Source organism: Podarcis erhardii (genome assembly GCF_964252035.2).
Source record: "Podarcis erhardii genome assembly, chromosome: 14".
Classification (NCBI taxonomy): domain Eukaryota; kingdom Metazoa; phylum Chordata; class Lepidosauria; order Squamata; family Lacertidae; genus Podarcis; species Podarcis erhardii.
Window position 1 is genome coordinate 32,167,537 of NC_138503.1, and position 22,682 is coordinate 32,190,218.

At 41.6% G+C, this 22,682-nt stretch overlaps 3 protein-coding genes across 17 annotated transcripts in view; 1 reads left to right on the plus strand and 2 right to left on the minus strand.

The window, feature by feature from the left end:
- Positions 1–12,168, minus strand: part of LOC309329489 (hydroxyacylglutathione hydrolase, mitochondrial) — a 26,058-nt gene extending 13,890 nt beyond the window's left edge. For 2 of the 5 annotated variants that reach the window (XR_014151176.1, XM_081840331.1), the window contains exons 1-2: positions 7,806–7,968; positions 435–616 (exon numbers count right to left, since the gene is read on the minus strand). Coding sequence is in view for 4 of the 5 variants with exons in the window: in XM_081840331.1 (XP_081696457.1) it covers positions 435–616; positions 7,806–7,878 (255 nt within the window). In the remaining variant the exon portion in view is untranslated. Of the gene's footprint in view, positions 1–434; positions 617–957; positions 1,073–3,324; positions 3,482–7,805; positions 7,969–12,082 lie in introns of those variants that run through there. The other 3 variants (XM_081840333.1, XM_081840332.1, XM_081840334.1) reach the window with 3 other exon arrangements.
- Positions 8,113–11,392, plus strand: FAHD1 (fumarylacetoacetate hydrolase domain containing 1). The gene is made up of 2 exons (XM_081840341.1): positions 8,113–8,132; positions 9,295–11,392. The coding sequence occupies exon 2, from the start codon at positions 9,401–9,403 to the stop codon at positions 10,070–10,072; it is 672 nt and encodes a 223-aa protein (XP_081696467.1). The 5' UTR covers positions 8,113–8,132; positions 9,295–9,400; the 3' UTR covers positions 10,073–11,392.
- Positions 10,520–22,682, minus strand: part of MEIOB (meiosis specific with OB-fold) — a 21,141-nt gene continuing 8,978 nt past the window's right edge. For 10 of the 11 annotated variants that reach the window (XM_081840300.1, XM_081840302.1, XM_081840309.1 and 7 more), the window contains 11 exons: positions 21,614–21,745; positions 21,062–21,134; positions 19,547–19,742; positions 16,755–16,855; positions 14,799–14,851; positions 14,599–14,694; positions 13,913–14,014; positions 13,051–13,204; positions 12,477–12,666; positions 12,083–12,169; positions 10,520–11,564 (listed from right to left, as the gene is read on the minus strand). In XM_081840300.1, the coding sequence (XP_081696426.1) occupies positions 11,424–11,564; positions 12,083–12,169; positions 12,477–12,666; positions 13,051–13,204; positions 13,913–14,014; positions 14,599–14,694; positions 14,799–14,851; positions 16,755–16,855; positions 19,547–19,742; positions 21,062–21,134; positions 21,614–21,745 (1,325 nt within the window). In that variant the 3' untranslated portion in view covers positions 10,520–11,423. The remainder of the gene's footprint in view (positions 11,565–12,082; positions 12,170–12,476; positions 12,667–13,050; positions 13,205–13,912; positions 14,015–14,598; positions 14,695–14,798; positions 14,852–16,754; positions 16,856–19,546; positions 19,743–21,061; positions 21,135–21,613; positions 21,746–22,682) is intronic. The other variant, XM_081840303.1, reaches the window with a different exon arrangement.

Below are 22,682 nucleotides of genomic sequence, written 5' to 3' on the forward strand. Positions count from 1 at the left end.
GGCAAGTAATTTGCACCCCCTAACCCGTGGATTTGCGCCCCCTAACCCGTGGATTTGCACCCCCTAACCCGTGGATTTGCGCCCCCTAACCCCCAGATGTTGCGCCCAGTGTGGCCGGCCCCCCCTGCACCCCCCACGCTACGCCACTGCCTAGACGCCCATACCGACTGGCAGCAGCTTTCCAGGGTTTCTACCAGGGGACATTCCTAACCTTTCCTGGAGATAACAAGGACCTTCTGCATACAAAGCAGATGCTCTTAAGCAATGAGTTACGGCCCTTCTCTTTAGGAACATAAGTAGCTGCTTCATACAGAGTGAAGAGGATTGGATCCATTTAGCTCGGCACTGTGTACACTGACCAACTCCGCAAGTGTGGATCTGATCATCTAAACTGTGTTTTCCAAAGCTTGTAAACCCAGAAAGAGCAGAGGTACCTTCTGGGGCTGCACAGGGTCAACTATCGCAGCCTCCTTGGTGTCCTCGTCAATGAGCAGGTACATGTAATTGTCTGTGAGGGCCGGGAGCAGCTCCACCTTCATGCTGGCTTGTGAGATGACCTTGGACGCTCTGCTTTCAAACTCGGTGTGGAGGAAGCTGGTGCGAAATTGCGGCAAACCTTCAGGAGATTAAGAAGAAGGACAAATTTTAGGACAGACAGTGGGTCCAGCAGTTAAGGCAAATGTGTGTATTGGGGGGGGGTGGCGTCCACGATGCTCTGGGCGGAGACTGGTGAAATATTCCAATGCACCAATGAAGGAGCAGTTTAGCTAGTGGGGGAGAGAATTTTGGGGAGGGTGACAGTTAAACAGTCAACAGAGAGGCAGGAAGGGCCTTAAGAAGCTGCTTTGCACCAAGTCTGGCCATTGGTCCATCTGGTCTTGGGGGTGGGATTACCTAGGATGGTGCTAAGAGAAAAGGAGGCAGCAGGGGGTCCCTCTAAGCACCTTGATCACTTACCGTACTTTTCTGTCTATAAGACGCCTCCATGTATAATACTACCCCTATTTTGGGGGTCTTAAATTTAAGAAAACGGGGAGATTGGCAAAAGAGTTGTTGAGCTTTTTTTGCGCAGTTTTCAAAAGCTGCAAATCAACCACCCAACTGCTGGATCGTCAGCCAATCAGCAACAACCACTGACACACCAACTACTAACACATACAATAGCCGCTGACAGCCGCAGCAGCAACCAAATAAAAGTCCACCCTATGCACTACCCATGTATAAGACGCCCCACACCTTTTTGAATGATTTTGAAAGAAAAAAAAATAGGCTTATTCACGGAAAAGTATGGTATTTACAACTGACCAGGCTGGACCCCAAGTGAAACACCTTCCTCGCTTCATATTAGAAGTTTTACTGTTCTTATTGCTTTCAAAGCTATTTCCTTTGATCACAATTGTTTGTATTTATGATTCTGAGATTCACAAGATAGCCAATTATTGGTAACAGCTATTGATTTTGTTATAATTTAGTTACCACACCTCTGTGGTAGGTGAAGGTCTATGCACGTGTGGTAAGTGGCTAAATTTATGCTATAAACTCCCTTCAGCCTTACACTTTCATTAGTAAATATTATTTACTAAATATTCTTTTTTAAGTTACAAGATTAGGTCAGAGCATATATAAATATTTGCATATATGTATTTTTTGAATAAATATGCAGTTAATTGTTACTGTTTCATATTTTATTGTGTCGTTGTCTTCCTTAATGAGCTGTACAAATGGCTATTTTGAATAATGCTTTTTATAGGGTAGGGGGCACTGGAGGTGAACTAATGGGACCAAGGGGGCAATGGTCTCCAAAAGTTTGGGAACAGCTGCTTGAACCTGTCAGCTAAGGCCATTTCCTACATTCTGTCATACTAATGCTTCAAACTTAATGGACGATCACTTCTCCACAAAAATGCAATCTACACTAGAGCAGACACCAAGAGGCGCAGCATCAATAGATTAAAGTAAAAATAAATAAATGAGGTGACCTCATTTCCCAAAGTCATCATTACATGCTATGCTGAGTCATCTCCAAGTCCCTTCAAAAGTGTACAGCAGTGCCTCTCAGTAAGCGGAAGAACCAGTTTGTCTCCCCACAAAGAGACTAGCTTCTCTGGTTGTAATTTTTTTAATTCACGAGAGAAACTGCCTTGCCCAATGGAAAGAAGTAATTAAATTAAACAGATACAAACAGAGAAGCTTCTCAAATGGATACACACACATTATTAATATCCTTACAATAACCCTGTACGGTAGGGCAACAGCATTATTCCCATTTGGCAAATGGGAAGGAAGTGGAGCTGAGACAGAAGAGAAGGGTGGTCCACTCCAAGCAAGGGTGGGGGAACTTGTGGACCACTCCGGATGTCGCTGGACTCCCAGTAGGCTGAGCAGGCAGCAATGCCAAAGACAGCTGATGGGAGTTGTAGTCCGACAACCACCCTGCTTCCTTTCTCTCCCCCACCTCATCCACATAGCTGTCAACCTTCTCTTTTTTTGCAGGAAATTCCCTTATTCCAGCGCTGTTTCCCACTGCTATCCCGGATTGTTAGATATCCCATAGACTGTCCCCGGGACAGGTGAGGCTGCTGATCCCTTATTTTCGAGGCTGCTGATCCCTTATTTTCAAATCTGAAAGTTGACAGCTATGCTCATCCGCTGCAGCCTGGTGGAATGGCTGCTGCCATCTGGCAGTCAATGGAGGGAGGAATCCTGTCTCTCAGCAGAGCTTTGGGGGGAAATCCCAGTAAAAACACTGAAGTCTGTCTACCCCTGATTCACACTAACTAGAAGTGGTTTTTCATGGGATATCGCCAGGGATTGAACCTGGGACCTTCTGCATGCAAAGCAAGTGACTTACTTACTGAGCCACAGACCTCCACATAAATGCACGTTGTTCCCTGATTCTGCCATACACTTCCCTGAGTCTAGAGGGGTGCCTTGAACCTCATTATTTAGGGGTCCTCAAAGCAGCATTTAAACTAGCAAGAGTTACTGGTGCACACAAATCTCGACAGGACACAGTCATCAGTGACCCAGATTGCAGGTTTTTCCCTGCCTGGAAGTTTATTTATTTTAATTACGTACGGCATTTTTACACCCTGCCCTTTTGAGCCAAAAAAGGGGCTCCCAAATCAGCATAGAAAAATCAGTACTACAATGGCCCCTGATATCAGACTGAGAATATGAAAAGATATGACACACAAGGAAGAAGGTGGAAAGAGCAAGCTCAAGTGCAGGTCCTTAAAATTACAGCTCCTATAACACAGTTATATTATTTGGAGACAATTCTACCACAGGCTCCCATAAAACAAGGATTATTTACAAACTTGCCTTAAAGCACACAAGCAGTGCAGTGCAGTGAGGAAGGATCCTTCCTTTCTTCCTGTGACCTGCAGGACTCTTGAGTCTTCAAGCCATCACAGCTCTGTATAGCTCTGTATAGCTCTGTATAGAGTCTAGACACTAAGAAGGCTGTTTCAACACCTACAACCTCCACAATCCAGCTGTGCAGATGGCTCAGCTAGGCTGAGCTCCACCCATCCAGCACTGCTGTCAGCGATTATCACTGTTTGTGTTGTCAGCAAGTCTGGCTTACCGCAAAGATGTACCAAGGGGTAGGGTTGGGGGGCCCTATTTCCCTGGGGTATCTCCCACACTCCTAGTTCTCTGTTCTAGAGAAGCTGAGTGGGGTGGTTAAGCCATTATGAAAGTCTCAAGGAGATGGTCAATCACACGGTTGGCAAACAAGAGCAGAAACTCATGGGGCCTGGCCAGCAAATCTGAAAGTGAAAGGCGCTATGGAAAAAGAAACGAAAGTGATTATTAAAAAACAAAGCATTGGGAGGGTGGATAACCAGGAGTGCGAAATGAGCTAGGATTTTTAAAGCCGAGGTTCCTTTTTTGTACAGTGGCAGGTTGAAGGGAGCCAAATAGCAACTCTGAGTTTCCCTATTCACCTTGCACATTCTTTTAGCACTGGGAATGCACTGACTAGGAATACACTGGGGTTAAAGGAGAAGCAGCCTCATCCAAAGAATGGGGGAAACCCAGTCACATGGTTGGGGTACTAATCTAATATTGATATTATACTACTACTGTACTTTTTAAATTATAATAATTTGGTGGTGTCATCGCCACTAGAGCCTTTTCAGCGGTGGTTCCCTGGTTGTGGAATGCCCTTCCTAGTAAGGTGTGCCCATCTCCATCATTACTAACTTTCAGGAGGGATTTGAAAACATTCCCATTTACCCAGAAATTTGGCAGCTGGAGAATGCAGTTTCTGGCAACCTTGAGATCACTGGTTGGAAGAATTTTTTTAACTGTTTTAGATGTTTTTTAAGTATAACTTATTTTAGATGTTTTAATTGTAATACGCTGCCAGTAGTATCAAATGCATTGATTAAGTCTGATGCAAGTCAGATAGCTCATAGCTTTGGCTGCTTGTGTGTACAATTCCACAAATTGGCTGGGGGAGTTCAATCCACATTTCAAGTTGGATTGACCCTGTCAGCCATTGCCATCACCACCTCCAAAAACCCCACCGACTTGTACTCAAACTGGTGGAAAAAAACCCAGATCCTTCCCTTCTAGTTTCCTAATCCCAGACTACAGGATTGTGGTAATTTTCAGTCTCAAAGGGAAAACTACCACAAACAGCTTGAAGATGTTAAGCTGAAACTAACATGAACATCATTTGAACTCAATATTCATGGGAACTTGATTTTTTGGTGTGGCAGCACCTACACTTTGGACCTCCCTGCCTAAAGATATCAGGCTGGCACCTTCACTGTATTCTTTTTGGCCCCTACCAAAAAACATTATTGTTTAGACATGCTTACCCAGATGTTTAGAAAGTTGATGCAAGTTTTTATCTGTATTTAGTCTATTGTTATTCTAACTTTCTGGAAGTTTCAAATGGTTATTGTTAATTTTACATGTTGATAATTTTCTTGTGGTTTTTTTGTAAATTACTTTGAAGGGTTCTTTTTACAATCAAGTGAATTTTAAAAAAAACTACCGTATTTTTCGTTATATAAGACACACCAGACCACAAGACACACCTAGTTTTTGGAGGAGGAAAACAAGAAAAAAAAAATTCTGAATCTCAGAAGCCAGAACAGCAAGAGGGATCGCTGCGCAGTGAAAGCAGCAATCCCTCTTGCTGTTCTGGCTTCTGGGATAGCTTTGCAGCCTGCATTTGCTCCATAAGATGCACACACATTTCCCATTACTTTTTAGGAGGGAAAAAGTGAGTCTTACAGAGCAAAAAATACAGTATTTAATAAATAATAAATAAATATATTTTTAAAAGACTTTGCCTCATTTTAACCAAGTCTGTCTCTTCTCTGGTGCAATTTTGCTACTGGAAGTTCACATGAACTCCTTGTTGTATCATGTACTATGTGGTCTGTGTTACAGTAAAAGAGCACACCTGCAAACACTGGCCTGCAAGCACTCCAATTGGAGAATAGCCTCTACCAAAGACATCAAAGACTTTGAAGAAGCACAGACTCAGGATGAAAGGGAAAAAGGAGCTAAGAGGAAGGAACGTTTGGAAAATCCTCACTGTGATCAACTCTCATCGGGAAACCTAAGTCCCCACTGTGGAAAGGAAATGTGGATCCAGAATTGGCCTCCACAGTCACTTATGGACACACTGTTAAGACCATATTCATGGAAGACAATCTTAGTCAGCTACGAGTGATTGCCAAAGAAGAACAGAGCACACGATGAGTTCCACATTCCCAAATTCAATAAAAAGGAAAATATTAGAGCTACCTTTCCATCTTACAATGGACAGCAGATTTTGTTTATCAAACTGTAAGATGATAACCGATTCCTTACTTCAGGATACAGGCATGTGCCCCCACCCTGAGAAATAGCTCCACTATTCTACAAAACACTTTGTAAACATCCACTTGTCTCCTTAAACCTACTTTGCTCTTCTCCTCCATATTTAATATCTTCCAGAAGTAGAACTGAAATTAGTTTCCTTTTCAAAATTCTCTTTTATGAAATTTGCTGTTGAATATTATCCAGATATTAAGTACCTATGGTACTTGACAACATTTAGAGGCTAACATGCAATAGACACTGTCCAATTGCAAACATGCAATAGTATGTAGAAGCCAGGAATATTTGATAGCTGGCACGTAATCATAGCATTTGAGACATAAAGTGAAATGGCATTTAATATTTCAGAGATGACAGCTTGATGAGATGTCATGCATGCCCATACAATCAAGAGACACCAGAGAAAGTTTTGTTTAATGTCAAAACACAATTTCAGACTTTTTGAGTGGTAAGACAAGAAAGCCCATCCAATTTCGTTGCAGGTCATTTTCACTCAGGCTTAGAGATGCCTTGTTGCAGTTTTACCCAAATCGGCTGCCCTTCAGCTGTTTTACACTACAACTCCCATCAGCCCCAGCCAAGCATGGCTGTGTTCCCATCAGCCATGGTATCCTACGTGCTTGCTGTATGGGGCTGATGGGAGTTGTAGTCCAAAACAACTGGAGGACACCTGGTTGAGAAATAAAGGTAAAGGTAAAGGGACCCCTGACCATTAGGTCCAGTCGTGGCCGACTCTGGGGTTGCGGCGCTCATCTTGCTTCATTAGCCGAGGAAGCCGGCGTACAGCTTCCGGGTCATGTGGCCAGCATGACTAAGCCGCTTCTGGCGAACCAGAGCAGTGCACAGAAACGCCGTTTACCTTCCCGCTATTTATCTACTTGCACTCTGACATGTTTTCGAACTGGTAGGTTGGCAGGAGCAGGGACTGAGCAACGGGAGCTCACCCCATTGCGGGGATTCGAACCGCCGACCTTCTGATCAGCAAGTCCTAGGCTCTGTGGTTTAACCCACAGCGCCACCCAGTTGAGAAATAAGGCTGAGCTAATTCCTGTTCAACAACTCGCCTCCACCCTGTGTCTATTGAGGCTGGTAACTTAAGCCCTTGCGAGTTTGGAGGTGAATATGGCCTCAGGGGCCTTCAGCTGCTGACCGCCCCCCACCGCCAACACATTTAGCAACTTGTGGGTCAGTCTCACTCAAACGTCATTGCACCAGCGACACGACTTTTGCTACGTATAATAAAATGAAAGAGAAGGTGGAAGAAAGGAGAGAGAATGCGTGTGTGTCTACACTGTATACCAGGCACCCCCAAACTCGGCCCAGTGGTCAGGGATGATAGGAATTGTAGTCCCAAAACATTTGGAGGGCCGAGGTTGGGGATGCCTGCTTGTATGCTATACACGTTCTATATTCGTCGAAGTGTTATAGATAACGCTCAAGGGGGGATTTCTACTTCGTCCAAGTCGCACAGATTCTCAGAGATCTGAAGCCTCCGCACCCACAAAAAGACAATTCCCAACGAAAAGGAATAGCTATAAATAGATACCAGTATGCGCGCACTGTAAATATGTCCAGAGAAAGTGTGTCCATACTCCAGACTGGGTTTAGGAGGGGGGCGCGGGTCTGAAGAGGTTTGAAGGTCTCCTGCCTTACAGTGAAGACTAACTTATTTTTTAACTCATCATTTAAAAGCCGAGTGTCATGCAATAGATTTCATGCTCTTTGCAATTCGTGCTCTGCGGGCGACCAGAAGGAAAACGAGCGGCTTTGGCGAGCTAAGGGTGTCCGCAGAGCGCAAGATTCCCCCTCCAATAAAGGACACGTCCAAGAGCAGCTGCAAGAGGATCCTCACCGAAAAAGGCGCTTTTTCAATAATAACTTTTTGAAAAGATAACGTCGCTTCAAACCCTGCAATGTTAAGGGGAGGCGACGCTTCCTTCTGCTGCGGCTCCACTTACCCGATCGGAGCCCCAAGAACAACACAGCGGCTGCGGCAGCGGCGCCGATCCTCCCTCCGCCCCCGCAGACCATGGTCCAAGGCGGAGGCTGCAACCAGGCACCCTCCGCGCCCCCTTACACAAGCACCGGCCGGGCGATCTGTTTGGTGCAGATGCCTTCCAGCCCCTTTCCCTTTGGCCCCTGACCCGTCTCAGGCAGCCAATCGCTTCCCCGGACTCTGAGCCGGGCGGGGCGTTTATACGATTGGAGGACAGGCTGGCGTCCTTGCAAAAAAGGCGAGACGGGCGCAGTGGAGTGGCGGCTTTAGGGAAGCGTGACTGTGAAAGGTAAGCAAGGTTGCAGCGGGCGACTCTCGCTTAGAAAATGAGACCGCCCTTGCAGAAGTACCTGACGGCGGAGGAGGCAAAGGGTAAATGGTTGAGCTAGGCCTTGTTAGGGTATATAACAACAGAAATAGTCTTTGAGCGCACGCAGAGTGCACCTGTTTAAGGAAGTAGATCTCTTAGGTGATGAAACAAGGCTTGCCCAAACACCCAGAATATTTCAGGGCCTGGAGTCAGCCTGGCACATTTAAAATAATTAGAAAGTGCATTTGAGAAGGGGCAGAATGCACAAAATCTTAGCCAATTGTGTGGGCAGTGGGACTCGAGGGACAGATTTTTTCTTTCTTTCTTATTGTGACTATTATACATGGGTGTAGTGAAGTGGGAACAGGGAGGGGCAGTTGCCCCCCCCATAAATAAAAATCAGTAAAAATACATAGCAAACTGTGGTCCTGCCCACCCAACAAAACGCCTGCCGCCCCACCCCACCCCCCAAATAATGGCTGTTATATTTGGAGATGTTCTAGTTCTGACTACTAGCCTTGTTTTGGATCTGTGACTGACAAACTGATGCCAGGTGACAGGAATCTGAGCTGGACAGCCATAAAACAGGGAGTCCCAAGCTTTCACCCATGTTCCTGCACTTACAATCTACTAGTGATTATTACAGTCTGATTTGCTAAGCTATGATGTGAATGAGCAAGTGTGCTAGTGCAGTGATAAAATCGTGCCTGCCTTGCTCCTCCTGTTCCTTTCATGCCATAGCTTTGTGTAATGTTTGAACCTGGGATGATGATTTGTCTTGCTTCAAGCAAACCATGAACTGTAACCAATGTATTTTTTGCCAACTGCTCATGGATTGTTTGAGGGAAACACCACAAGCCTGGGTTCGGATGTCATGCTAATAAGCCACACCATGTCTTAGGTAGTATGTTGGGGAAATAGCTATGTGGCCAGGATTTTCTCACTGTGGACTGCATCCTTGCTCGTTCATGCTAAACTATAGTTTGGCTTAGTATTATGTGTGAATGAGGCTAATGCATTGTGAAAGTACAAAGAATGGGCTTGACAGCTGTATTGAGAATTTCTGGTAGCAAAAGAAGCTGAATGGGAAGGAAATGTATGAGTTTTACCCACAGATCTTTGTTTTATTTCTCTCCCCAAGCTGAGAACCAAGCAGACAGATTGAAGTGAAGAAATTGCGTCTGTTGCAGCAAAGTTCTAGCTGCCCCACTCAGAGCTCATTGTCCTGCAATTACTGAGAGGGGGAAATGACTTCTTCAAAGCCTTTGGCCAGGTTCTGGGAGTGGGGCAAGAACATAATCTGTGTGGGGAGGAATTATACAGAGCATGCCAAAGAGCTAAAGAACACCCTCCCAACTGAGCCGCTCTTCTTTCTCAAGCCATCATCTGCCTATGTCAGGGAAGGCTCTCCCATCATCCAGCCCTACTACTGTAATAAGCTGCACCATGAAGTGGAACTTGGGGTGGTGATCGGGAAGAGAGCCCAGGCAGTTTCCCAGAAAACAGCAATGGACCATGTGGCAGGCTATGCCCTCTGCTTGGACATGACAGCCAGGGATACCCAAGAAGAATGCAAGAAGAAAGGGCTTCCTTGGACAATGGCCAAAGGGTTCAATACCTCCTGTCCAGTCAGTGACTTTGTGCCCAAAGAGAAAGTCCCAGATCCACACCAGTTGAAGATCTGGCTAAAGGTAAATGGGGAGATGCGACAAGAAGGAGATACATCAGACATGATCTTCTCTATCCCCTACATCATCAGCTACATCAGTGGTATTGTCACACTGGAAGAAGGGGATGTCATCCTAACAGGAACCCCAAAAGGGGTTTCTGCTTTGCAAGAGAATGATGAAATAGAAGCTGGGATCCAGGGGGTGGTGAGCATGCGGTTTCAAGTAGTTCGGCAGAAATGCCGGCCTTGATAGGGGATGTTTCCTTTTACCTTAAGAGCAGATTCAAACTGTAGAGCAAAGGGACACTAAACCATTCCTTTCCTGTGGGACAGGAGAGACTGGGAGCTTAGATTCTCCTTATATAGCAACCAAGTAAAATTGGCTTTCCCCTCATTCAGGTTCTAGCTTCTTCCACATTGACAGACAGTGAGAGAAGGGCTGAGAGCCCATCTTGTTGGGCATTTAATATATTCACAGTGTTCAGGCACCACACTAAGCCCTAGCATAAAAAGAACAAGTCACAACAAGCCTCAGGCTTGTACACTCTTTGCTCTCCTCTTTGGTTCTGGCACAGCAGCAAGTAGTTCACTTTCAGTTTAGATTAACTGCAGACCCCCCAAAACTGGTTAATCTTAACTATGGTTTGTTGAACAAAGCAAACTCCAGACCATAGGTTATGAAGCTGGTTTTTTAAAAAAACAAACAATAGTTAACATTAACATGTGGTTCAGACAACACACTAAACTATGGTTTGAAAGTGAAAGCTTCCAAATTATTGAAGGACGTGCCATAGGAAGAGGGGGGGGAACGTGCAAGCTTATACTCACTGTGGCTTTTACTTGTCATCATAAACGATTGTGTGGCCTTTCTTTTAAACTAAGTGTGGCCTTTCTGAAAAGCGCAGCCAAAGAATGTAATAATTATTCTTTTCTACCAGACTAGACTGCTTTTATAGAGTTCAACAGGGAAAATTATATTAAAATATACACATACAAAATGGAAATATGGTGAAATTTAGAATATATTTTGTAATGAAGTCTGATGCAACTGTATACTAAGGTGTAAACAAAACAAAACTTCTATCTACTTGCCTCAATAAATTTCAGACACACTGTATCATGTGACTATTGTCTGTGAAATAAAAAAACTTGGCATTTATAGTGTTCAATGTACTTAATCTTATTTTGTCTGAAATCCCACAGAACACAGTTCCTGCTTTTCATCTAAGATAAAATTGAAAGAAATGGGCTCGCAGGAAAAAAATAAATTTCATAAGTATATTTTTCCTCAAATATGTTATACATGGAATGAAAACTTTTTTAAAAAAAGAATGTAGATAGTATATCTAGGTCTCTTGAGTCAGACTAAGTCTGCCTTTGCCAGCCTTGTAAATCCACCATGTTTTGGACTAGGTCTCTCATCAGTTCCAACTGATGGAAGCTGGACACCAGTTTGGTGAAGGATGGACTAAGGTAAACTCTTCCTTAAATGATAGTACACAGTTTTAAAACATGAATGATAAAGCACACTTTCTAGCATCTTTGCAATGAGAATTCAATGCACCCCCCCCCAAGATGTAAATTCACCATATTACAACAACTTAGACTCCTTCCAACTGTTCTGAAGCTGGGCAAGGTAGGTCTTTTCCAGGCAGGTTTTGACTGGCCTCCACAGGATCTGCTAGTTTGCAAGAAAGCAAACTAACTCTCAGTCCAGTTCGTGAATTGGGCGAAATAATAACCTATAGAAGTAAATTAGATTTATTTTTTTAAAAAAATACTTCTCCAAAAAATACAGTTTGCAGGAAGATAATGCAATTTTATATAAAGTTAGGACTACATATTATGCTGTGCAGTGGCAGTTTGAAGGAGAAGATGGGCAGGTGAGGGCTACTAGTCCTTCTGACCTTGTTTTCTCACAGAAAATCTTGGCGCGCGCACACACACACTCTAGTTACTTTTAACTTCATCCACTTGGATGAGCAGTTACATACAGAAATCTGTTATCTACCAGAAAATGTACAAGCTGACAATTCCCCCACCTGCCCCTCCAAAGTTGGTTGGTGTTGCCTCCTGCAGAACTTGCTGGATAAACTGGTCTATATTAATGGCAATCATAGAAAACGCCTTTTTCAAATCTCAGTTCTTGATTCACTAAAAGAAACTTCATAATGGATTCCTCAGAAGATGCTAATAGGGTGAGGGTTGTCATGGAGAATGGTGCTCATTTAGGTGTGTATTTCCTTATTTCTATACTTACTTTAAAATAAATTTTGCTTCGTTCTAGAAGAAGGTGCCATTTTAGGGCTGTTTTTTGAGCCTCTGTCAGAGTCTGGAACTCCTGGACCTAATGGAGTGACCACAATTTAATTGGTATGAAATGCGCATAAGCATGAAGTGAAGCATGAGTCAAAAGGAAGGTGAGTGTTTTCAGAAGTGCATACATACAGTAGGTTCACAGCAAAACCAAGCAAGCTTTGAAGGGCCTTGAAAGATAAGTAAATTTATTGCAGCATAACTTTTTGGGGGCTAGAGTCTATTTCATCAGATGCAGTACTGGTGCAATGCATTAAATCTCAGGCTCTCGATACGTGCTAAACACAACCTGAACCATAAACCTGAATAGAAGAGATCTATTTCTAATACATTCTTACCGTGCAACCTAAAGCTTCTTCAGCCACTGTATCCGAGAGATTGCAAGAATGGAGAGTGCCTGTGTGGTCTGTCAGATCAACTAGTACATCAAAGCTGGCAAAGAGTAGTGAGGCATCTGAGGAGGAGACAAAGCTGCTACAGAAGGAGCATGAGTTTGTTCCTTCATTGACCACATAGTGGCACTTGCTACTGCAGAAAAGAAAAGAGGGCAAGATTTTAAATGAATGAACGTGTGTTTAGTTATTACGCATCTAACATACCTATTCATTATATCTGATGAAATTGTCACATTGTTTTTATATGCTTGTTTAATTATGAGTGTACATTAATAGAATGTATAATATAGAATAGACATGCTATCTTGGCTCAAAGGCAAGAAAGAAGGATGGCTGAAGAGCAAAGAATCTTTGGACATGCAAGTTAGATAAGGTTAGAGTACTTCAGAAAAGGCTTTGATGCTGAGTTAGGAGGAAAAAGTGGTTTGAGGAATAGAGAGATGGAAGTTTTTCAAGCTGATTTGGAATGGGAGTGAGGAGCAGGATAAATGTCCAGGACACTTAATGAGGTGCTTACCATCTGTTTCGTATTATTTTAGTTGTCTCATTATCAATATTCAGCATAGAAATGTAGGCAAAAATAATGCCATAGAAAGGTTCTGATTTTCCCTCATTTTGCAAAGCTTTCATCTTTAATTGCTCCACTGTATAAACATCAACTATTGCCTGTACTAAAGATAACAGGAAAAAAAGTAAGATTGTCTTTTTAAAAAGGGACTTGATCTGAAGTTTAAAGACAGAAAAAAACTTCCCACTGACTAGTGGACTTTGGACTTCAATAAAATATAGTTTACCATAAGAAAAAAACATTTAAAATCATAATATGCCATTGGACAGAAAAGACTCTGTTATTCATTTGTATTATTATATTGTATTATAACCAGAACAGTTAAACTTTAATTATTTTTTATGATTTCCCAGACTGAAGTCCACTCTTTATTCTCTGAGCCATGATCACGGAACACTTCCCTGTTTATAGCATACTTCCCAGTTAATAGTTCTTAGAATGGCATGCAGCATCAAATGGATTGTACATGAGAACTTTTAACATACAATTGCCTCTGAAGTATGTGGCAATAACTTTGAATACATGCTGTCCTTAAAAAAAAAAAGTAAGCAAAAAAGTTAGCCTGTGTTCTGAGAACTGTTTGCATTTAGAAGGGTAAATCTAAGCAATATATAGCAGTCTAGATTCAGATACCTGAATCTAGAACCATGGAAGGCACCACATTGAGCTGCATGAAATGGAAGTTCATCAGCCTCAGAAAAGCTCATACCAAGAACAAACTTAGTTGGTCTCTAAGGTGCTACTGGACAATTTTTTAATTAAAAAAATATATATTTCTATCGGATTAAAGGACTACTTGGTAAACACTCACCATTTATGGAATCTCTGAAATGATCTCCCATTTCATCATCCAAATCTAACATTTCTGCACTTTCTCTTATAAAGTTGTGTAGATTGATTGCTTCTGGTGTATCTTGAAAAAATATTTTTCAAAGCAGTATTAATAAAGGTAAACTTGCATAATGCCAAAATAGTTTGTGGGAGATTTTTTAGCTAAATGGTTAGCTCCATGTATTTGGTTGATGTCTGCTACAGAAAAGACATTGCTGTAATTCTTTACACACAAGGCATTCGGTCCATTGATGTCAACAGGATTTACGTCTGAATTAACACATACAGTATAGGATTGTGTTGATAGAAATGAAACCTATAAGATAGAAATGAAACCTATAAGGAAATAGAAGTACAGATGGAACTTTTGAAATGTACAAAGAAGAAAAAAGAAAGTACTGATAGATATAGAGCTGGGCACTTAGTAAAACTATTGCCATAAAGAAACTCAATGTTGCAAATGGGCAGGGAATTATTCTGTAGGTTTTAAACAAGTAGAACTGCGTTTAAAGTCCTAAGCCATCATATTTTAATGTTCTAAGCTGCCCTGAATACCAACTTGAGAGAATAAATATATTAAATAAATAGATAAATTTTCAGTAAAAGCATTAGGATAATATAAGGCATTCTATGACAATTTAACAAGGTTTTAGGATTGTGTCTTACCGGGATTAGTAGTAATGATGGATTTTGAGAGTACAGTTGCAACCATGCAATTTCTAAATTTGTCAAAATTTATTCTTACATCTGATGCAAATATTACTGGGAAGAAAAATATTATTTATTATTATTTTGTTATTACAGGCAAAGCTTTACACTAGTGATAACCTGAGCAAAAATACTATATATAAAAAACTGAGAAGTACCTGTTTCTCGTGGCATCCAGCTCTGTGCAAGCTGGATAGATTCATTGTCCCAGCTAGAAAAATAGCAGCATTCAATTAATACAAATTTTTATTTGTTTAAAATGTTAATATTTTCTATTTGTATTGACAGAATATATTGACACTCTTGTATCAGGGCAACTTCCAAATATTAAAATGATACAACAATATAAAAAGTAACAAATGTCAAAGAATCATAGAATTGTAGAGTTGGAAAGTATCCCAAGGATCATCTAGTCCAACGCCCTGCAATGCTGGAATCTCAACTAAAACATACGTGGCAGATGACCATCCAACCTCTGCTTAAAACCCTTCTAGGAAAGAGATTCCACCCCCTCTTGTGGAAGTTTATTCCACTGTCAAACAGCTCTTTCAGAAAGTTCTCTCTGAATTTAATCAGGATCTTCTTTCTTGTAACTTGGATCCATTGGTTCAGGTCCTAGCTGCATTCTGTATTAGTTGTAGTTTCTGAGTCACCTTCAAAGGTAGCCCCATGTAGAGCACATTGCAGTAGCTCATCAGGCCCTGGAGATATGAATTCATTTAAAGTACCTCAGTGTTCCTTACCACCACCTTTTCCCCATCTTAGGTTGCAGTCCCCTACTTGCATTGTTCATTCTGTAATCACCAGGTTGGGCACTGCTTTTCCTTTGGTTTAAGGCAGAATAGGTGCTGAGCAAATTGCTAAACAGATATATCTTACTCTGCCTCTGAAAACAAGCAGTCACAAGCACTCAGGAAGGGAATTGCAGAGCCAGTGTGGAGGTCCTATTTATAAGAGGTTGACACCTGGAGCAGGGAATCCCTTGTTTATGAGGCATATGCTGAACCCAGACTGTATAAGCATAAGAGCATAGGTCAAAACTATACAAAAAGCATCATGGCTGTGACCAAGTGGCTGAGTGACTAAGGGAAAGTGAGTAAAATTATAATACTTGTGGATTCAGATGTCAGTCTTGCATGCAGCAGGATGTCTCATGCATAGCAGCAGTTGCTCTGCACCTAACCAATTTACATTCTCAACTTACATTTCAGTTCTTGAAATGATAACCTATATTTATGTGTTGAGTGTGTGCAACCAGAATAAAGCTTGTTTCAAAATTCAAATTCAAATCCCCACACATGCAGAAGCTTTCCATTCTCGTCTATGAAAATGTATGTTCCCAGAATGTTCACTAGCTGATGAAGATGAGAGCACCTTCTATGTTCATTGAGCTTTATCTGCATATTGGAACAGCAGGAGCACTTGCACATCACAACTACTAAATTGTGCCTTCAGAACATGGAAATGTCACTTGGCCCAGACACAAGAAGGACTGTAAAATTAAAAGCTCTTTTTCTATCCAGATTCTTCCCTCTCTGTCTAGGTAATCTGGTTTTTCTAAAAGAGCAGTGGTGTTTATTTAGTTTTCTCTTGAAGGAGAAATCTTAACCAGGGCTCCTCTTACATTCTTAATACAGTATTTGCTACATGTTCTCCCAGAAATTTTTTGAAGCATTTTTAATGTATAAAAGTCTTGATGATAAGCATTTACGCAAAGGTTAATCTATAGTTGCTATTTGACAATATGTTGCTTTGAAAAGGAATGATCATCAATGGTCTGACTGACTAAATGGCTTCTTTTATTTCCTCATCTCCACATGACCTTTTGTAATTGATTTGCAGCTTTGTTTCACTCTGCCTCTCCTTAGGGGAGAAATTGTCAATAACTCATAGAAATGGGTAATATATTCAAGACCATTCTATTGGACAGCCTTGTATGTTATAGAAGTTAATGGATATTGCTGCCATTAAATGAATGCTTCTGTATCATCAGAGACACCACACAATTAATAAGAAGCTTCAATTAATGATAGCAATATGTACTTACGTTCAGTGTAGCCTCTTATTTTTGTATTAATGGGTATAGTTCGATTGTGATTTAGAATACACCTTACCATATCATTGCAAAGGAAGACTCAGTTTCATCATACAGCCTTACTTCACATCTGTGACCCTTTCGTCTGTCCGAAGTGGTGAAGTACTTTGGTTCTCCAACCTTTGTAAAATGCACAACAAATGATTTGCAATATTCATCTTGCGCACACACCAACCTTGTCAAAAGCAATAGTGTATCCCCATACAGTATTTATGTCTATGCTATCCACACCAGTGAAGTCTGGTCTATTAGACTGCCTCACTCTGCCCTTACCAAGCTGCCACCTGACTCCCTTTGTGGTGTTATAGATTGGGGGACCCCCCAAACCCTAGAAATTAATAAATGGTAGAATTTTGGTTTTTGGAGTATTGAAGGGAAGAACTGGAGGCCAGTGGAAAAGTACAGGCTAAGCTTTCTTCCAAGCCAGTGCCTCACCTGGGATAGAGAAATTAATATGACAAAGATGTTGGTGGTCCATTCTAAGAGGAATCTTTGGCCTGAGTAGTCAGATTGCCAGGGTAGCTAGGTGTGGGGTGACAGGAAAAGAGTGTTTTTAGCAAGGTGTGCTGGGAAAAGGAAGGGAGAAAAAAGACTGAGATGCATTTTGGGCAGGTTGGCTAGGAGAAATACTTTTGCCTCCATTGCTATACTGCTATGGGGAACAACCCCCTCTTGAAATGACCTTGCTGTAAAATCTGGACTCCCTTCATGCAGAGTGAATGTGTAAATATGTTGATAAACCATATTTCTTAAAGGTATAACAGTATCCTCCACCATGTCTTCAGTTCTCCAAAGGAGCCCAGGGTGAATGCCTCAAACCCCCTGTAATCTTGCTACCGCTCGGCAGAGAGGTGGTGCCCAGCTTTTGTAATTGCACTTACAACAGGTCCAGGGGGGGACATTGGCTGCCAGCTTCTTCCCCCTTAGTATCATTGTTGCTCTTGTAGGGAGGAAGGTGGGGACAAAACTACAATGCGTTGGGTTTGCCTGCCACTGGCCATGGTTTTGCCTACTCTTAGCCTCCCTGGCTTCTGCCCCAGCAGTCACAATGGGTAGCTTCCACCACTGGTCCGAACTGCAAACACTTCAGCAGGGCTGGCTGCAATTAAAGTCTCTCAGTGTGCATGTGCACCTCATTCTTCACAGAAAAATGAATCCAATGAAGGACTTGCAAAATGGTAGGGCATTGCTGAAGGAGAGTAAGCAGCTCTGCTCCAGTTTATTGAATTTTTACATTCAAAAGACTACATGAGTACTCTTGCAATAGAGTAGAAAAGCATTTACCATAGCAACTTTCTAAGGGCAGAACTGCACACTGTAAGGAGACATATAGATTACCAAACCCCATGTTTTCCTCTGAGGCACTTATAGGGGAGATAACAGTGGGTAAGAGTGGGTACTTAAGCCTCCCTTTGCTTGCTGATTCTTCCCTATAAATGTTATTCATTCCTTATTGCCTGCCCTCTTCCAACTGGGTCTCCAAAATAAAAAGTAAGCCCAACTGAATTCTTGAAAATCAGCTGGAAAAAATGATATTTGCAGGAGATAATCACTAACTGGTGGTGAACATAAGGCTGGAGACTTGCAGATACCCCCCACTCTGGTAAACATATGAAGCTGCCTTATAATAACTCAGGTGAGACCTGTGGACCATATAGTCCAGTATTGTGTATTCTGAGTAGCAATTACTGCTCAGGTTCTTGGGCAGAGAGAGGTATTTCTCATCACGTGTAGACTCAGCTTTTTTTTTTAAATGAAGATGCCAGAAACTTGTATAGACTCGTGTGATTTGTGATACCAAGTAAGTAGCGCAGTTTGATAGATTTGGATGGCATTTGCACACAGCAATCACCATGGCATTTAGCATGGTATTGTATAGGTCCTGCTAATTGCAATGGGGCCTGTGCAAGAGAACTTCTTAATGGATTGTGCCCTCGTTGAACGGAGTATGTAAGAAAGAAAAGTGTTTCATGTTCTTAATGCTAATATGACAGCAATGTTTAACCGCCACTGTTGGAGGCAGCATATTCCTATTCAGTGGCAAAAGTGCTGTTGTGCCGATGTTATGCTTGTGGGCTTCCCTTAAGTCAGAGGTCAGCAAACTCTTTCAGCAGGGGGCCGGTCCATTGTCCCTCAGACCTTGTGGTGTGCCAGACTATATTTTGGAAAGGAAAAAAAAGGAACGAATTCCTATGACCCACAAATAACACAGAGATGCATTTTAAATAAAAGGACACATTCTACTCATATAAAAACACGGTGATTCCAGGACTGTCTGCGGGCTGGATTTAGAAGGCAATTGGGCTAGATGAGGCCCCCTAGCCTTAGTTTGCCTACCCATGCGTTAAGTATTTGGTTGGCTATTATGAGAACAGGATGCTGGACTAGACTGGCCTGTGCGCTGATTCAGCAGGGCTCTTCCTACTTTCTTAAGAGGACAAAGATGAAGGGTCAGTGAGACATGTGCTAAATCAATAAACCAATTTAGCATTCATGCTTAATCTTATAGTTAAAAACTAATCTGTGGGTGAATGTCAAAAGACTTTAAATAAACTTCCTTATATTGTGCTGTTTCAGGGTGCCAGCCTAGGGACATGAAGGCTTTGTAAAATGTGCTGTTTATGATTTTTTTCATTAATATCACTTGCAAACCTTCCTTGGCATTAAATCAAGCCAACTGGCTGCTGACCAAGACAAAAGGAGACAACTCCAATCAGAGATGGTCCAATAAATCCTTAACCATACATAAATTAATTTGACCACCGGGCTACAGTAGAAGCTCTCCAATATGTTAAAGTTTTTCTGACTTACCGACTTGACAGCTGCAAGAATATTAATGATTCTTCCTTCCAGGCTCTGTCCATTGGCTGCAATGTCTGCCAGAGAGTAAAAATCTTGAGGGTTCTTCACAGGTAGATTCAACAGGGACAGTAGTTTGGTGTCAACTTCATAGTGGGGACAGATTTTAACCACGGAATGATTCTCACTGAGGAGCAGTTTGTAGCAGCTGACATGCACAACACAAACAATACTTTACTCATCACTACTAAAGGCTTTTTCCTATATTATGAACTCTGAATTGTTATGGGTTATTGTAATACTGGTGTTATACTGATGTTGTGAAAAGCACATTACAATTGATACCAGAGAATAGTGGCTTCTTTGTACAAACAGAAGTCAAGTCATTGGCAGGCAGAGTTGACACTGACACCGCTTCATGGGGTGGTAGTGGGGGGAGAAATGGATGATTAACCTACTCTAAGCTCTGGAAGCAGATAGTTCTGCATATTTTAGTGTTGCAATAAGAAATACTTTTGACATTGCAATTCAGCTATCTGTTGTGAGTAACTGAAGGTACTTTAAGAGCCGTTAACATCTAAGGGTGCTCAAAACAAGACTTGAAAAAAGCTGTAATTCAGCAAATACAGGACCAGTGTGATGTAATTGATAGAGTCCCTATACAAATAGCCATGGGCTAACCTTAGGCCACTCACTATCTCTCCGTCTCACAGAGTTGGTGTGAGTACAACTGCTGCAAAACCACTGCAAAACTTTGGCACCAGTTCAAAGTGATTCAGACAATTTTGGATTTTGGGGTATGAACCCCAGTTTGATGTATCAATTACTCAGTTTGTGAGGCACTGCAAAATGCAGGGGTTTTGCAGTTTTCTACCCAATATAATTACATTGAATGGAGCCAAATAATACCTAGTATATGTCGACTGAGGGCTCCTCCACACTTCCTTTTGTGCTGCATCCATGCTTTAAAGCTCTGTGCGTGCTTTTTTGCCCTGCACTTTCCCCGTGAAACCCTGCTTTTTACTGCTGAATCAGAACAAATGGCAATCTATGAAGACACAAACTGATATTTGTTTTGATTAAGCATTAAAAAGCAGGTTTTCTCAGGGAAAGTGCCAAGGCAAAAAAAAAAAAAAAAAAAAGGAGGGGGGCTCAGACACAGCACTTTAAATTGTGGACCTGTTCCTAGAAAGCACAGGGCAAAAGGTAAGTGTGGATGAGCCCTGAGTTTAAGATTCATTTCTATGCTGCAGTACAGGGTATTACAATAGTTTCAGTGTTAAGAGATGTTAGAATTGCCATATTTCAAAAAGTGAAAATCTGGACACAATGTGTAATCGATAACTGTTTGGTGCTGATTGGCTGTCAGGTCATTTTGTAGCATTAGTGGAGGACACTAACTAAACCCTTGCCAGACAGCTATATAATTTTTTCAAGAGTAACATCTGTATCATCTGGTGTCAAGAATCTGAATATGCCACTTGTTTTCGTCTTATTTAGGGTATAAGATTCTGACTTTACAGTTACCTAGGAGTTGTAGCGTTGAATTTTTCTTCCTTTTCAGCCTCTTTTGTCTGAACTAAAGGATTTTCAATTATGACTATAAAAGGGGAAACAGTGGAAAGCCACATAAGTATAGATTTAAATGACCACTTACAAGTTCATTCAGCAAGACACTGGCAATCCAGTTCTAATAATTTTCAGTCAGCTTTACTCCTGGGTACCTGCATACAATTTCAGCCTTAACTGCTTAAATCTGGCTGGATTATTATTATTATTAAATTTATGGACCGTTTTTAGAAGACTGAAACAGTAAAAGCTTAGCATCTGAGAGGGAATCTGGGAGATTACTTTTTCAGTCCATGTCTCTTGATGACAGCTTTATTATACTGAATCTTGTTGGTTCTTTTTAGTTTACTTTTCCCCCTCTCACTCAATCTAACTAAAAAATTTGGTTCCAATTAAATAGTCCACAACTCTTTGAAGGATAACACACTAGGACCACAACACATTATACTGATTTAAAGAGGAGGGAAACATACTGAAATTGAAATATGTTCGGAATAAACTCCAGCTCACCACAGTCACCAACTCTAAAGCTTTCTGAAAGTGATTTAATATAGTCCTCTCTTCCCCAAGAATGTACATTTATGAAATAAGATGGCGAATCGCGAACAGTGAAGCTAAAAGTGTACCTTTCTGATCCAATATCTGCAGTGACAAGAAACAGAGACAGTTTTAGAATCCAGTTAAAAGTTTTAATTCCGTGTAAGACACATGAAAATATTGTGTACTTATTGTTACATTCTGCCCAGTGTTAAGTTATGGCAGAAAACAGCCCACCTCAATCAAATTGACTTCAGAACTGTCATCTGTCTCAGACACCTATTGGTTGTGGAGGCTGTCATCACCATAGTATCAGCCGCCATTTTCCCTTATGATGTGCATATGGGATATGATAAAGAAATATGGAGGTCAGTGCTGGGGTGCCAGCAGCAGCAGCAGGAGCAAAGAAATGATAAGAGAGGAAGAGGAGTGGCTGTAAAAGCTTGACAAGCTGGATTTGGACAAAGGATCACTTAATGAGAAACAGGTATAAAGCAGGTGAGGGGAGCTTTGGGCCATACAGCTGTTGCTGAACTACAACTCTCATCTACCCCAGCAAATGGTCAGTGGCTGGGAATGAGTTGTAGTTCAGCAACATCTGTAGGGCCAAAAGTTCCCTACAACTAGTATAAAGCAAAGGAGAACAATCTCATTAACTACCACTAGAGGTCACTCCTTTTTTAATTAAAATATTATATTTTCATGAAGGGGAGAAAAATGGTGCCATGGCTGGTTCAATTGCAGTTTAGGCAGAGACCAGCAGTGCAAGTGCCTCATTGTTTTGGCAAAAACTTTGCATGGAATGAAATATTCCGCTATCATCAGATATCGTCAGATGCTTACAAAATAGTGGGAAATTCAGTGCTATGTTAACTAACCCTAGCAGATGCAGGTGCCCTTAAAAATGTTAAGCCAGGTTTCAGCAAGGGATATACAAGTTGATGAGATGCTTATTTCAATTAACATGTTGTTACTCTCTCTTAGAGCTTTGTTAATCTACACTTTAATTTCAATATAGTTTTTGCATAAAATATCCCCACCA

Excerpts from the sequence above, each read along its gene's own strand:
- FAHD1 (XM_081840341.1), top strand. The coding sequence starts at position 9,401 with ATGACTTCTTCAAAGCCTTTGGCCAGGTTCTGGGAGTGGGGCAAGAAC.